General features: G+C 40.6%; 2 protein-coding genes across 5 annotated transcripts in view; one reads left to right on the top strand and one right to left on the bottom strand.

The window, feature by feature from the left end:
- The window catches only part of uhrf1bp1l (UHRF1 binding protein 1-like), a 49,030-nt gene that overhangs the window by 5,410 nt on the left and 26,891 nt on the right, over positions 1–16,729 (top strand). For all 4 annotated transcript variants that reach the window (XM_049566513.1, XM_049566514.1, XM_049566515.1 and 1 more), the window contains exons 2-3: positions 11,283–11,445; positions 15,401–15,439. In XM_049566513.1, the coding sequence (XP_049422470.1) occupies positions 11,283–11,445; positions 15,401–15,439 (202 nt within the window). The remainder of the gene's footprint in view (positions 1–11,282; positions 11,446–15,400; positions 15,440–16,729) is intronic.
- LOC125882710 (complement C1q-like protein 2) lies at positions 14,802–16,470 on the bottom strand. Its single transcript, XM_049566545.1, has one exon. The coding sequence runs from the start codon at positions 16,407–16,409 to the stop codon at positions 15,675–15,677; it is 735 nt and encodes a 244-aa protein (XP_049422502.1). The 5' UTR covers positions 16,410–16,470; the 3' UTR covers positions 14,802–15,674.

Raw genomic sequence — 16,729 nt, forward strand, 5'->3', positions numbered from 1 at the left:
TTTTTAATAACTGTTCTGTCAGTATCAGCACAGTGCAGAATCATACAGCAGGAAAGCTGAGACATCAACATGTTTGTGCCTTTTCATAGCATGATATATGCTCTTATCATTGCCAGCAGTATATTGTGTAAGAAAGCAGCTTTATTTTAACTGAGGTATGTAACACATATAGCTTTTTTCATTAGCATAAGCATGTGGCTTTGTTTTATCACAACTTTACAACTTTAAAAAGTGATTTGTTGCTGCACTGACTATGATATTTTTTCTATCTTGTGCACAGAAGATATGGATCATCAGCTTGAGAGCTGAAGTTGTGCTGTGCAGGATTGCCGGTTACTGCTTGTAAACATGCACGCTAGCGAAAGTGAAAGTAAAAGCCAACCCCAAATTCACCCTTGTTTGGCATTTTGCCTTGCTTTATTTTTTGGTGCATTGTCTTTTGGATGTGTGCTGGCACCTAGTCGCTACCTTTGGCTGCAGCCTCCCCTGAGTACTGTGGGGGTACACGCCCATAAATGCCCCGAACACAACCAAATAAGAGCAAAGTAAAAAAAATACAGGAAGAGGGCAGAGTCTCCACAGAAAAATACATCACCCCACACTTCTAGTGGGTCCTTAGTAGCGGTGGGAATCACCAGAGGCCACCTGATGCAATATTATCGCGATGCTTGGATCTTGATACAATATCATTGCGATTGTGCTGAGTATTGCGATATATATTGCGATTTATTACTGTTTTTCACCCTCGAATTAAGGACAAACTTTGTCAACATCTGTTTTCATCTAATAACATAAAGTTTTCAGTCTGTTCATCTCTCCTCTCTCAGTTTTATTGCAGCAACATGTAGCCTATCTAATGGAGTCAAAAAGCAACCAACTTTATTGTTTAGTAGGCACCCAAAAGTTTAACTTGATTGCAATATTAATAATTTACATAATTTAAAAAATTGGCGACTGTGTATCGAGGCAATATATTGAAAAATATTTATTTTTTTCCCCCAACCCATAGTCATAAGTGATGATTTACAGGGATTACTTCTGTATCTAGTCTAGACATTGTTTTTTAGGAAAATTCTGCACAGTATGCAGCTCCCAACGTAATGTATACACAATATAAAAAGTATTAAGGCTCAGTCTTGGGACTTTGGGGACTCCATTACATGATAACTGGCAAATCAAATCAAATTGAAATCGTTAAGTTGTTAGAATACTGTCAGGGAAAACTTTTTTCAAAATCCTACTTTTCCAGTTTCGGTGTATTTGCTCACTAAAATCACCTTAACAGTGTCTTCTCAGGGTTCAGCTGAGAGAAGAGATAAGTTGATTAGAAATTTAATAAGCTCATCAAAGTCACCTTTAGTTACTGTCTTTCGCTTGCAGCAGTAAGATGTTTTACGAGCAACAGAGAATGATCTGCAGACTTTTTTGTGCAAGTTGAGCCAGGTTGTCCTACAGTGCCTTGTTGCTATAGGTTGTTTGAGCAATATACAACCCAAGAGGAAGACTGCTACCACGTATTCCGGTGTTTTGGATTAAAATTGAATTTATATCTTTATTTACAGCTAATATTCTCTTAAAACATGCAGGAATTGAACATTAATCAAAGACGAAGCAGTAAAGGACAGTGCTCTCTGTAGGAACGCAAGTTTTGTCTTTGTAAGATGCAAATATAACGTTATTTATCAGGACGTCAAGGCTCTAATGGTGAAACTAGAGATCTTTTTAATGGTAAATGGACTGCACTTTTATAGCACCTTTCGAGTCTTCGGACCATTCAAAGCGTTTTTACACTACATGTCACATTCACCCATTCACACACTGGTGGCCGAAGTTACCATACATGGTGCCACCTGCTACTCAATAACCATTCACACACACGCACACACACACACACACACACACACACACACACACACGGATGGAACAGCCATCAGGAACAATTTGGGGTTCAGTATCTCAAGTGCAATATTCAAATCGTAGGAGCTACTGCAGAGCTGCCCTGGCCTACAAATCAGCTTGTTTGTCACAGACCCCAGTAAAATCACATCATCATCATCGTCATTTTTGATTTTTTTTTTTTTCAGTGACCATTCCCAATGAAATTCAACTAATATTGCAATCACAATATCTGTCAAAATTATCAGTATATAATTTAGTGTGTTAATAATGCAGTGACCTACATGATTTTTTTGTTAAAGTGCCTTTATTATGAAAACATCATAACCAAATTCATTGTAATATGTAACTTGTTGCACTTAGATAAATGTATAAATGCTAAAAAAAAAGCATTTATCTTTTCTAATTGAAATTCTTCTGGCTTCATTGCACTTCTGAAACCAAACCAGCAGCCTTAGCATTTAGTAACCCTTGATCAAATCACTTATTTTATAGCTACATCAATAAAAGACCAGATAGAGCTGCCAGTAAAGACATCTGGACTTTGTTACGTGCTCTTATGAAATACAAAATAAGCTACATAAGCAGGACAGTTGGGTCTAGCAGAAAGTTGTAAATGGTTCATGATATCCACCTTTGGCTTTTTTGCTTTAAAAATTATGAAAATTACATTGTCTGATCATCAAAATAGTTGCAAATTAGTTTTCTGTCAATCAAGTAATCGATTAATTGACTAATCATTGCAGCTCAAAGCAAAACATGATTTTTGATGATTATTTAATGTGAATATTGGGCAAAGCTGGTTGACAGTGCCAACCGGTAATTAAGAAAAGGTTGACACATGTAGATGGTTGTTGTTTTTAGGTTGGGGTTTTTAAGGTTTCCATTTGATTCCCCAACACACCCACACTGTGGGCAGTCAGCCGGCAGACACTGCAGTGCTGCTCTCCTCTAACAGGAGTGCAGTAAAGGAATAAAGAACATTTATTTCTAAAAATCGATTAAAATATATATGGAAATCTACTTTATTGGATTATATTTGATGAGCTTATATAGAACATTAACGAGGCTTGTTTTAAAATGAAGTCAGGTGACCACCATCATGTAAGACAAATAAGCGGAGGTCTTTAGTAACACTTAAATTGTCTTAGTTGGTCACATTTACCACAGTTATCTTGAGTGCTTCAGTGGCTGTTTTGGTTTTCTCAGCTGGTCTCTAACTGATAATAAAGTGCCTTGATACTCATTACGCTCTACTCTTGTCACTGAATGAGCAAGTGAAGGATTTAGAGGCCGAATTAAATGTCACATTCTCCATTTTTGTTCTCGAGCCAAGTCTGCTGCATGAACTGGCACGAAAGAATGTGGTACCATCCCAGATCCCTCTCTTCTCTTGAAAACCACACTCCTAACTCCGAGAGGAGCACCCTGACGACGTCTCCTCTATTTCTTTCTTTTTAACTTAAGTTTCTGTGTCACCCTGTCTGTCTGTCTCTTTGTCTTTATTTCTGTCTTTACGTTGCCACAGTCTCGGTTGCTAAAACAAGCTGGTTGTGTGTTTGAGTCACTCTGGCCGTCTTCCCTCAGGCTGCTGGCTTGCTGGCTTGCTGGCACTGATGTCATCAGGCTGCGCCACGAATGCAGCATCAGGGCAGGAAAAAGTTTCCATTCGCAGGATTCACAGCCATCAGCATTTGAAGAGTGGCGGACTGAAGTCTGCACTCTGTGTATTTGTGGTTAAGGGGAAATGTTCTAAGATCAGCAAACTGTTACAGACATCTTAAAGTTGATTTACACACAAAGTTTTTGCTTAGTATTATTTTACATAATGATGTTTATTTCATCTTGATTAATCTGGATCTTTTGAAGCACGGTTGCATGAGGTATTTATCCATAGTCAGTGAATGTTACTTACAGTAGATGTCAGTTGGCATGCCACTAGTTTGAAGAAGCAGACAGAAGAACTGCCATAGAAGCTAAGCAATGTAATGCTGTGGGCAAAGGCAGAATATTTTCACCACTTAACCATCCTGTCTGACAGCGATATATCCAACAGGAAACTGAAGCTGTTATATTTCTCTCTTTAAAGCCAGAATTCATTGAGGAAAAAATAGTAATTTAACATCATGGAACCATCAACTACTTTCTTTTCTTTATGAATGAGAAATGATTCAAATTTGTGTTGATTTTGGTTAAGTTGGTACATGACAGTTCTACACATCAAATGAGACATTCAATCTTGACAAACAAAAACAAAATACAATACAAACAGGGTAATAGAGATCCATATAAGAGGGGGTACAGCACCAGTCCCAGTCTGCCAAAAAACAGTCAAAATAACGAAATTAAATTTGAATAAACAAACACATTAAAGCCAGAAGACAAAACAAAAATCACACTTCAGGCTTCTAGGCAATGCAAAATGATTCCTAAAATCCCCCCAGATTGGTCCTTGAGCACGGTTACTCATCCAAGGTAACACAGCTAGGTAAAGCAGTGAAAAGATTTTAAATACAGCACACAGTTAAACTAATATTAACGTTTTTAGGTGGCTGACATACATTTTGCTGCTGCCCTTCCACAGCAGTACATTTCTTAGCTTCTGTGTCTGTACTCCTGTTTGCTTCTCTAAACTGGTGTCATGCTAATCTGACTATCGATAAGTACCTCATACAACCCCACTCCAAAAAATCTCTTGACAAAAAGGACAGCACATGAGTAATGGGTTAAAACAAACTTCACAGGGAGGAATGTGGGCATGGATTTTTACTGTTGAGTGGTTAATTTTGCATCTGACAGGCAGACAGCCCCCCTCTCCAGCCTGTAGTTAGTCCTAATCTCTTTATGGGCCTGGTTTTGGTCCGGTGAACTCGGCCCTGCTGACTGGAATAATGGCTGACGGCAAGAGGGGAGGAGATGAAAAGGAAAGATGACTGCGTGTGAACTTAATACCCTCTGCCTCTCGCTGTTGTTCTCAGTAACGAGTGGGATCTGTCTGTGTAAATTAGCTTATTAGTGGCGTTGATATTAGACAGCGGATCAACAACATATTATTACAGTGTTGGTTTATTTATGACTTAGAAAGAAGGGGAGAGGAAGCGAGAGGTGGCCCAGGGGAGGCCGAGAAGCCAGATAAGGAGCGAGTGAAGATAGCTGGCTAGCTGGGTGATACTTGATCAGCAGCAGGAATGAATATTTCACTGCTCACAAGACTGAGATACTCCAGCAACAACACCCACCTCTCAGAGACAGACTGTGTTTCTGTCTTTCTGAGTGTGCGTATGCCCACGTGAGAGCGTGTGCACATAATATTATCTGTGTTTTGTTTGTGAGAGTGTTTTTGTTTTTTTTTGTCTTGTTCCCTGTTCCACTGTGCTGAGTCTCTGTTTATGTCTGCTGCTGCCGCTGAATAATTTACAGGTTACATGTTGAATTAGAGACGAATCTAACACTGCGAGGAGAAGGTGTTGAGTGGAAAGAAGCTGGAGTTTGACGGACTGAGATCATTTAAAATCGTGGGTAGCTGAATCATAAAGCATCGCTCATGGGGCAGTTTCTTCCACACTGCAGATACTGAGAGTCTCTGTGCACCTTGCTCCGTCTTCCATCAGTGAAGACTATCAGACTATCAGAACAAAAACCTTTTGTCTCTGAAAATATCCAGTTACTGAGTGGCTTCGTAATCATACATCACCACGTCTAATGACTAACAATGCAAATGGTGCTGCACCAGGGTTTATTTCAGGATCGATAATAGGGAACAATCGGAGCTGCATTGGTGCTCAGGTCATGGCATAATCAATCCACATAAATATCCACATTAATTACAGTTTATCGACGTCATTATGAAATGCAGTGTTTTCACTATCAGTCATATAAACAGTGTAACTCAGTCACGGTGGGCTGCAGAGCTTGGGTAGGCAGAAATCTGGAAAAGGCCAGAAGAGAAAAAGGCGGAATTTGAAAATACACCCTCTTTCTGCAGCTCTTGCCTCTCTATCGTAAGCCCCTCCCACCAAATGACCACGGGCATATGCATATACACTTCATACAGTAACCTAGTGTTTCCCATACATTCATTTATTCAATATTATTTCACTGCAGACGTGCATGCAGCTCATTTGCTCAGCCCCTCCTCGCCATGCTCTCTTTTTGTTTATCAGACCACAAATCGGGGTACGATTTAGCCACCCTACAATCTCTCCATCTCTCCCCACCCCTGTCGCCTGCTTCCTTAGAAGGAGAACAGGAAGTAGCTTGGGAGGCAGACCTTTGGTTGGCAGTTGTAGCGGCTGTAGTGTCCAGCAGCAGTGCCTGGTCTAACCTGTGTAAAGGCAGCAACAGAAAGTTTGCAGATCCTGCAGGGGAGTCAGGGTCTTCTGGAGCTGGGGTGTGTACCTGTGGGATCCGGGTTGCTGCGGCAGCTGACTGGGGTCTGTTTCTGAAGCTGCTGCCTGCTCTTCCCCTGGTGAGGTGGTTCATAGCAGCAGGGAGTGAGGGGGAGGTCACATTTAGATTTGAGGCTCTGTCTACCGTTGACTACGTAAATGTGAACTTGAAGCCGCAGCCATGAACCTTAAGCTCCGGTTAGCAGAAAGCTAAACTATTAGCAACATTTTCTCTCCTTTTCTGAAACACGTCACTTATATTGACAAAGGTTTTATTACGTTTATTGTTGGACTCTAAAATTAGACTCTCCTTTTGATAAGTTGTCCTCCTTGTTTGGGTTGCTTTGCAGTGTAGGCAGTTGTTGCCAATATTGCAATAGCAACTTTGTCTGCAGGATTCTCAGCCATTGAATCAGACTTTTACAGAAGAGATACACTGCCTGGCCAAAAAAAAAGTCGCTACCTGGATTTAACTAAGCAAATAGGTACGAGCCTCCTATTGGATAATTACTGCATGGGCGATTATCTTTCAGCTGGCAACAAGTTATTTAACCCCAACTGGTGCAATGAGTTGCTTCTCATTTCCTAAACAACCATGTCGAAAGACACATCACGTGGTCGTGGAAAAGATGTTAGTCTGTTTGAGAAGGGTCAAATCATTGGCATGCATCAAGCAGAGAAAACATCTAAGGAGATTGCAGAAACTACTAAAATTGGGTTAAGAACTGTCCAACGCATGATCGTGATCGGCGATCACTTAAACGTTTGGTGAGATCAAATCGAAGAAAAACAACAGTAGGACTCAGGGCTATGTTTAATAGTGAAAGTAAGAGCATTTCCACACGCACAATGCGAAGGGAACTCAAGGGATTGGGACTGAACAGCTGTGTAGCCTTAAGAAAACCACTAATCAGTGAGGCTAACCGGAAAAAAAGGCTTCAATTTGCTAGGGAGCATAAAGCTTGGACTCTGGAGCAATGGAAGAAGGTCATGTGGTCTGATGAGTCCAGATTTACCCTGTTCCAGAGTGATGGGCGCATCAGGGTAAGAAGAGAGGCAGATGAAGTGATGCACCCATCATGCCTAGTGCCTACTGTACAAGCCTGTGGGGGCAGTGTTATGATCTGGGGTTGCTGCAGTTGGTCAGGTCTAGGTTCAGCAACAGTATGTGCTCAAAGAATGAGGTCAGCTGACTACCTGAATATACTGAATGACCAGGTTATTCCATCAATGGATTTTTTCTTCCCTGATGGCACGGGCATATTCCAAGATGACAATGCCAGGATTCATCGGGCTCAAATTGTGAAAGACTGGTTCAGGGAGCATGAGACGTCATTTTCACACATGGATTGGCCACCACAGAGTCCAGACCTTAACCCCATTGAGAATCTTTGGGATGTGCTGGAGAAGGCTTTGCGCAGCGGTCGCTTAGCTTTATTTGAAAAACAGCCAATAGGAGCAACCTCTCTCTGAAATGACCTATGATTGGCCAAAGTCTCCTGTCACTGGCTAGTTAGTTTTCCCTTAAATAACTTGTATTACAAAATGCTCAAAGTTTATTATGGGATTTTTGCCCAGTGACGCCAAAATTAAACTGCCTACTCAACTTTAAAGCCACAGCAATCCCTGGTCTTGAGGTACCATACATATAGAAAATATTCCATTAAATTCCACATAGTAGGGTGTACAGATTTGAAATTAGGGAAATTAAAGCACTGGTATCAGATAGGTACTGTGTTTCAACAGGTACAGTAGCCCTCGGGTTTCGGTATCAGGAAGTTGTACGTGTGCTTCCCTATTTGATATCCAATTGTTGTTTGGCTGTTTTAAGATGGGTGTGGTCTGAGCAAGGGAGCCAGAAAAAGGGGGCTACTTTACGCCTTTGGACGATAGTAGTTCAGAGTTGCTGGTTGCTTTGTCGTGGCTAGAGTAATCCCATTTTAAGATTGTCTGTAGTAATGTAATGTTTTGGGGGCTTGGTATTTAATCTCAGGGCTGTTTTTGTCTTGTTCACTTATTCTATATTCATGATGTAAATAGTAACTTTGATGATATTATTTTGGCAAAGTTCTTGCATGGTTTCTTCTGCCAGGACAAAACTAAACACTGATACGTTTGAGACATTTGGCTTGTTTCGATAGTTTGGAAAAAAAAGTGTTTCATGAAACAAATATTGTGGAATATCCTCAGATAGATGAGAGCTGGAGCATTCTTCCAGACCCTGCCTCAGCATCCTAGATAGGCGGCGGATGTACAGCAGGTGGCACATGTCTAACACATGTCTAAGATTAAAAAAACAACTAAAGTCATCAGGAATTAAAGACATAATGAACACCATTGAACTGATACCCATTGCTGTTATGATCTGAGCACAGTTGCACACATTCCTCACAGCGTATACGTATGTATGTTAGTAGGACACTAAAATACTAAATCATGAGTCTGCTGTCTTGGCCGTGATAATCAGGTCACTCTGTCAGTAATGTGTGTTGGCTGTGAAACTCAGAGCTTTTATCTGGCCCTGTTTATAGATAGACGCATGATACTGTAAGTGTGTGAGAGATTAGCAGGGTAACAAGATTAAGCCTATAGTGTACTGCATATGTGTGTGTTTAAAAGTGAGTGTTAACACCACTGCCACTGTTTTCTTGAAGTTCAAAGGTGATATAGACAAGTGGCTCCCAACCTTTTTCCTTAACGTACCCCTTTTCTCTCATTAAATAAAATGACAACCCCTAACTAAGTGACATATGATGTTTCAGATTAAATTTAACTCAGAACAGTAACAGTGCAGAACAACTGATAAACTGTATAATTGACCCTAATCGTGACCGCAATAACAGATTTGTAAATGATATAAATAATAGATTATTTCCTGTGAATATTACATCAGAGATGACTTTTTATACGATTCTCTGCTGTATTATGTTTATTGAAATAGTGAGATATAGCCCTACTATATATTTTTTGAAATTATTGCAACACCCCTTAAAGTCAAGAAGGACTAACAACCCCCCATGAGGCCTTGGCAACCTGTACTTGAGAACCCGTGACACAGACTAAAACCAGGAGGGTGTACAAGGGCTGTACCAAATATTAGTTTTCGGGCATCAAAGCTTCAGTGAGACATATCCACAAAGAATCAAAGCTTTGAAGCTCCAGTTTTTGGTCGACGCACCTAAAATAATGTGACGGTTAGCCACTTTGTGAGCACGCAGGTCGCAGTAATTTTTTCCATAATAGCTAGAAAAAAAGAAAACTTTGCAAGATGGCAAACTGTTAATAACAGTTTTCAGGTTAGCTCATTGTAGGTTTGTTAGAAGCCAGTTTCCTTCAACTTTCTGGGGGTCATGTTTACAAATTTGAACCTATTCAAGATACTTGATTTTTTTTTTTTTTTTTTTTAATCAGTTAGCCTGTTGTGTGTGGTCAATTTGTCCCAGCTTATTACAATCGATGTTAATGCATAATGATTAATGTTATCATAATATATTTATATTTGTAGTAAAGTACAAATATGAGGTACTTTTACTTTGCTTGAGTATTTTAATCTTGTCATTTCCTACAACAAGTCTGCTACAATTCAGATGGACATACTGTACTTTTTACTCCACTAAAATTATTTGACTTACTTCATAAATTAAGATTTTTGTGCACAAACCATATGAAAATATACAGGTGCAGCTGAAATGACAAGTCGATTGATTAAAAAAGTAATTGGCCACTTAATTTTTAATCGTGTAAGTCATTTTTAATGCAAAAAACATTTCATGGTTCCAGCTTCTCAAATAGGAAGACTTACTGCTATCTATCTATCTGCTGTCTAGCTATCTATTGGAGCATTCGAATACTGATTTGGACGTTGATTACCATGGCAACGATCGAAGCTTTGAAGCATTCAGGTCAGCCCTCGGATGTACAGACAGTATTGTGCACCTCTGCATGCCACAGGGTGAAGGCGCGTTGCTCGTGACAGACAGAGAATGTGTAATCAATACTATCCCAGATTGGTCCGTGGAGATGCACAGGTCAATATCCATTTAGTATCTGGCCCCTCTGCTAACTATTAACCAATAATCAAACTGTGAGCAAAGGCAGAAAACACTCAGGTCATGGACACTAAGTTTGTGTGTTCAGAGCTGTTTACTTAGCTAAAGAGCAAATAGACTGAACTCACAGAATCACTACAGCATACAGAGACGATATATATACACACGGTGCTTTACTGAGCAAGACACTGAGGTTATAAATATCAATGTTGGCTCATACCTTTTAATTAAAGGTGATTGTTGGCACCTTATCATCCAATGCAGTGTGAGGCTTGAGTACACTTTGTCCTTGCTGTGAACACCATCCAACATGGATCTCACAAACCGCAATTATCCCGAGTGCCGATGTATAATATAGTGTCAGAGTAAGGTCTTTATCTCACCACTGTACGATCCTGTCTGCTCTCTTTCTTTCTGTCTTAATCCTTGTACATTTGGGAGGGGTTTTTATTCAATATTAAAACTCAAACACACTATACCTTAAGTCTCTCTTCCTCCATCATAATCAGATGAAGCGGTAACTATGCAAACAAAGCAAACAATTACAGTTAACAACAAAGTTTGAATTGAGTGAAAAACAGCCTTTATAGAGTATTTATTTCCATACTTGTATCTGGGTTAATTGTCTCATAGATGACTTCAACAGCAATGTATAACTCTAAATTATAGGCTTATGTTTGACTATGCTATTATAAAGTTGTGTTTTTTTTCTTAAGTATAATTCCCTCTAAAATTGATGGTTATTGCCTGATATCCATGACAAACTATTTTTAAAACCACACATTTTGAAAAACGATGCTGTGTGTGTGTCGCATTGGACAGGCACCCCTCTGTGCCCATCACAGTTGGGGTTTGTTTGGCCGGCCCGTCGCTTTGCCAAAAACTTGTTTCTATAAATATTCCCAGGCTCAAACTCAAAGCTGCACTTCTTCTCATCTGTGTCTCATAGGTTTGCTAAGAACTTGTCGCCAGACAAGATCAACCTGAGCACGCTGAAGGGGGAGGGCCAGCTGACCAACCTGGAGCTGGATGAGGAGGTTCTGCAGAGCCTGCTGGACTTGCCCACCTGGCTGGCCATCAACCGTGTGGAGTGCAACAAAGCCGCCATCAGGGTGAGGGACACTGTCTCGTTAGATTTTAAAAGGATAGTTGGACAGTTAGGGAAGTATGCTTTTTATTTACTCTTTGGCAGATAGATGAGAGTATGCATATCACTCTCATGTCTGTACATTAAATACAAAGCTATAGCCAGCAGCTGGATAGCTTAGCTTAGCATAAAGACTGGAAACAGGAGGAAACATATCTTCATATCATGACTGACAGCAGGGCCTCAAGCAACGTAGTATTCCATGTATATTATGGAGTAACCACAAGTGCTCTACCCATGACTGCAATGTTGGGTTTTAACCAGTCAGTGAGTCACTGGGAGAATCCAAAGGATATGTAAGTGATTTCTGTTTCCAGTTCCCAGTAAACTCCCAGTAAAGCAACCTGTGGTTCATGAGGTGTCCATATTCTGAAAATGGAATTGAGAGCTAGAAACAACACATATTTTTACAGGTAGCTATGTGCCTGACTATTTCTTGGCCACTCACAGTCACTTCCTTCCCCAGTTGCCTGGCAACTCTGCTCAGAGCCAAGAAGTAGTCTGGCACGTAACCCTCTGTAAAACGGCGAATAGTTGTTTTTACTCTTCAGTTGTTTGATGGATTAAACAAACAAGATATGGCGTGTTAATTTGTTAACGTTGGAGGTGCTGGTAAGGGGATTATTTTCAGACAAAGCCAGGCTAAGGAGGTTAAAAAGAGGAGAAGTCACAGCGTCATATTGCATTATAACATTGGGGTACAACACATGCGCAAGTGCATTCTGATCTGCACTTGCCGAAAGGCTCAATAGCTGGCGTGCTATGGTAAAACAAGGTGGATGATTCATCTGGCACCAATAGCAGCCTTTTTGAATAGCCTTGCCTGTTTCCAGTTTTTATGCTAAGCTAAGCTAAATGGCTACATGCTGCACCTTAATATGAGGTATCAACCTTCTTATCTAGCTCTCTGCTTTAAAGCAGGTAAGTGTGTTTCCCAAAATGCTGAACTTTTGCTGTGAAGGTCCAGTGTGTAGGATTTAGTGGCACTAAGCGGAAACTGAAACTTCTGCTGTTTGCCACGCATGCAGGAGAACTACGGTGGCCAACACGGAAATGTGAATGTCCCTATCTAGAGCCAATGTTTGGCTTGTCCGCTGTGGGCTACCATAGAAATGACATTGCGGACTCTGTGGAAGAGGACCCGCTTTGTATGTAGATATAAAAGGCTCATTCCAAGGTAACAAAAACACAACAGTTCTTCATGTCAGATGATTATAAAATAATGAAAACATAGTATGAATATTATATTCCCTTTAAAATACACTCTGGACCTTTAAAGCTTTATTGCTCACAGGGTGTTGTTAAAACCAAAGTTCAAACATATGATTTATTACACTAAATTGTCTTTAAAATAATGTACAAAACTGATTTACACATTTTCTTTTCAGGCCTAAATTAATAGAAGCTTAAAAACTGCTTAATAATCCTCTGTATATACGCAGACAGCCTGATGCTTTAATTAAGACACAGTGTAGAGACCTATTAACACCTATCTTGTACACGTCCAGTGAGTCTTCACACTACACGCACACACACACTGTGCTTGAGCTGTCTGATGCCCCCGATGTGGTCATGATGGTCAGCCAAGTGCCATGTATAACAGCAGACTCTGACACACCCTGGAAACAGTGAATGGAGCCACTTGCAGTCATTTCCATCATGACTGGACTTTCATTCAGTCCAAGGTCCACTTTCCACCTCCGCTTTTCCACCTCCAGCTAATTACTTCTCTCCATTCTTCCCTTCTCTTTCTTAGCACACATTTCATGTTTGAATTTTAATTTTGTTTGGTCACTACCCTTTCTTTACTGTCTTTCGCTTAAATGGTCTGCTGGCTTAAAAGATGTAGCCTCTGGTATACTGCACTGTGTTTGCTGTGTCACTGTGTGTAATACTAATGCAAGTGTTGCAACTATAACACCCACATCATTCAGTGTGTGTGTGTTGAGCATCAGATTTCTCAGTGAACAGTGGAGCTGCCTGGCTCGGTGCATTGTTGTGTTTACTCAGAAAAAAAATACAGATGTATATCTCACTTCCTCACTCATTAGATCCGCTTCTCTTCTTCGTGTCTTCCTGTTACAGACAAGCTTTCATTTTAAAAGCCTGTCACACACTAGTTAAAAGGAAATAAAAGTTGCTTTATTGAAGACTCATAAATATGTACACTAGTACAAACTGCAATTCATGATTCTGCTCTGATGGCTCAAAGTGACAGGCCTGAGCTAACACCCCCTGCTGGCACCTCTCAGAATTTCTACGACCGAGTCGGAGAAAATGTGTCTCTAATTCAATTAGAGACGCAAATCCTTGATTCTTGATTTATGACGTCTCAAAGAAGGAGCCGCTCCGTGGAGAGAACTGCAAGTGAACACGAGCATTTAATCTTTTTTTTTTTTTTTTTTTTTTTTTTTTTGCTATATAATTTGACACGGACTTGAATCAAGAGGCCGCATGTGGAGGATTAATGGGGCTCCGGAGCTGAATGGAACGAGCTGCCAGTCAGTCTAGACTCATTGATTTCTTTTTTTTCCCTTCCTTCATCTCTGAGCTACCTTTCCTGCTGTTTTGACTTGATTTAATTCTGTGGTATTTAATTTGATTTGTACATCCCATTGAATGGTGATATAATTTAGCATTTTGGGAGGACTGAAAGGCCACATGTTTGCTATACAGTAGTGAAATATACATCCTAAAAAATAATGTGGAAAATTACAAGGGCAGATCAGTGTTAAGTATGCTTTTTAATGCTTTATGAAGGTCTGCTCGGACCGGCCTAATCAGCAGACACTCCCAGAATACATGGCAATGATTAGCTAGAGGTAATTGTACTAGAATATTTTCCCCTTTATGTCACATAATATTTCTGCTGCTCCGCTCCATCTCACAGGGAATTTGCATTTGCATTTGTCTGACACCTTCAGTTCCTTTTCAGATTAGTTTTGAACCATGCATCTACAGATGTGTTGATGTTGAGTGTGTGGTATAAACTTGAGGATGAAATGTTCCTTTAAGTGTTGAGAAAGTCCTTCTTCTTAGGCTAAATAAACAATTTAAAAACCTTCTTGGATCAGCTGTAAAATGCATCGTCACAAAGTTGAAACAGGGCGTGGTTTTCATTGTGTTGTAGTCAAGACCATCTAAATAGAGTCATGACCAAGACCAGATTGTATCCACACCGAGACAAGACGGGGACTTTGAGGATTTGAGACCAAACCAGTGCGAGTCCCACACTGTGTGACACACTTTGGATAAAATGTGGAACATAAAAACTATATGCCTACCTCAAAATGAAATAAAACATTCCCATAAAACACCCACATAAAACAAACACAGATTCCTCCTGATTCATCTCTTTTATTGCCATATACATATACGTGTGTGTGTGTGTGTGTGTGTGTGTGTGTGTGTGTGTAAATGTACCATAAGAAATAAAGCATTGCAGAGGGGAATTTTATTTTTTATATCAGCAAACAAACACTAAGCAGCTGAAATCATCTTTATTCAACGCTCCGTTTTGCACAGTTGTGGTCCTGACAGATCCTAAAATACAATCCTGAGTCCTTTTTAATCTGAGACCAAGGCAAGGCCAAATAAAAATGTGGTTGAGTCTGAGATGATACCTTCAGAAAGTAGTCTTGAGGCTGATCTTTAGTACTACAACACTCCGATTTTACACAACAGCAATGCTACAAACATGATGATCTTTTAGAATATGATTTACTCCTGTCGATTAAACTACCCAACAGCATATGAAGGGGTTACAATCAACTTCTCCAGCAGTAAAAAGCAACATGAACATTATTGTAGCAGTAATATTAATCCAAAAACGTCACATATAGAATAGGAAAACACTGACAGAGAACATTTTAGTACTGTGAGGCTGAAAAGCTAAGTCACTGTTCTGTTTTCATTTACAGATACCATGGACAAAGTTAAAGACCCACCCGATCTCTTTGGTAAGTTTCACTCACTACAACAATGCAAAAGTCTTGATAAGGGTTTGTTTCTACATTTGCTGTCATATTTTGTCAGCGAATCTTACAAACAATCACAAGAAATTAACAAAAAAAACCTTTTGTTTTACAATGTAAAAGGACAGATTAACCACTTGCCCTCCTGCAGAGTTCACCTATACCCCAAACCTCCAGTGTCCCCCCACATGTTGAAACGACACAGGCACGCTTTGGTTCATCACACGGTGAAGAGCAGGAATCCGCTGAAGGTGTTGTAGTTACCGCCGTCGTCATAGACCTGTCTTTTTGCCCAGAGCCTTACGTACACACTGTCTCCGGCATCAAGCTGCAGCACTACCGCATTGGATGCACTGTCGTTGTTATCGCTCCCTGTAGTGTCCCAGGTAAACACCATTGGCTGGCTGTTCATCATGAGGGCCAACACCGAGTTGGGCTCACCGGCATTGTTGTTGTACATGGTGTACCTGAAGTAGTACACTCCTCTGACCCTGGCGGTGAAGATACCAGTGGCAGGGTTGTAGCCACTGCCGATGTTGGAGATGATTTTTTGATATTTTAGTGGCATGTTCTCTTGAAACGGACCAACTGAGTTTCCCAAAGCAACGGAGAAAGCCACCCTCGACGTGTTTGCAAATGTAACTGCTGCCAGTGCCTTCAGCTGCTCGGCCTGATCTTGGTTTGCCCTCTGGAGCTCCTCGACCTGGCTTTTGTAGGACTGCAGTTCGGCTCCAACGGTGGACATTTTCTGCATCATGGTGCTGAGGTTCTGTTCGAGCGTGCTCTGTGTGTGTGTCATGGCTGCCAGCTTCTCCCTCATGGCTGCCACCTCACTGAGCATGGTGCAGGTGTCAGGTTGGCAGACTGCCATGCTGGTCCCAGTCCCCAGGTGACTGTTGCTCCCAATGCACAGGCTGCTGGAAACCAACGACAACAGCAGGAACATATGCTCCATTTTTCAACACTCGTCTCCACAACCTGGATACTCTGTGTTTCCTCAAGCCTCGTATATATATACTTCCAGTCCATGGTGTTTCGCAACGTTTGGCCCGCTGTTTTTATTAATGTGTAACTTAACCCTCCACAGAACAGTGTAGCCCTTGGGCAACAGTTACTTTTTTTTAAGCCCCATGCCCAGTACATGTGAACTTAAATGAACCAATCAGAGTGTTTTAAAAAGTATCAAATTTCAGTCCAATAAGATGTGGGAATCACTATCAAGCATGATTTGTAGGTGGGACATCATTTTCTGACACATGTGTATGTGTGTGTATG

The sequence above is a fragment of the Epinephelus fuscoguttatus genome, linkage group LG22, assembly GCF_011397635.1.
Source record: "Epinephelus fuscoguttatus linkage group LG22, E.fuscoguttatus.final_Chr_v1".
In the NCBI taxonomy this organism is placed as follows: Eukaryota; Metazoa; Chordata; class Actinopteri; order Perciformes; family Serranidae; genus Epinephelus; species Epinephelus fuscoguttatus.

Excerpts from the sequence above, each read along its gene's own strand:
- LOC125882710 (XM_049566545.1), bottom strand. The coding sequence starts at position 16,409 with ATGGAGCATATGTTCCTGCTGTTGTCGTTGGTTTCCAGCAGCCTGTGC.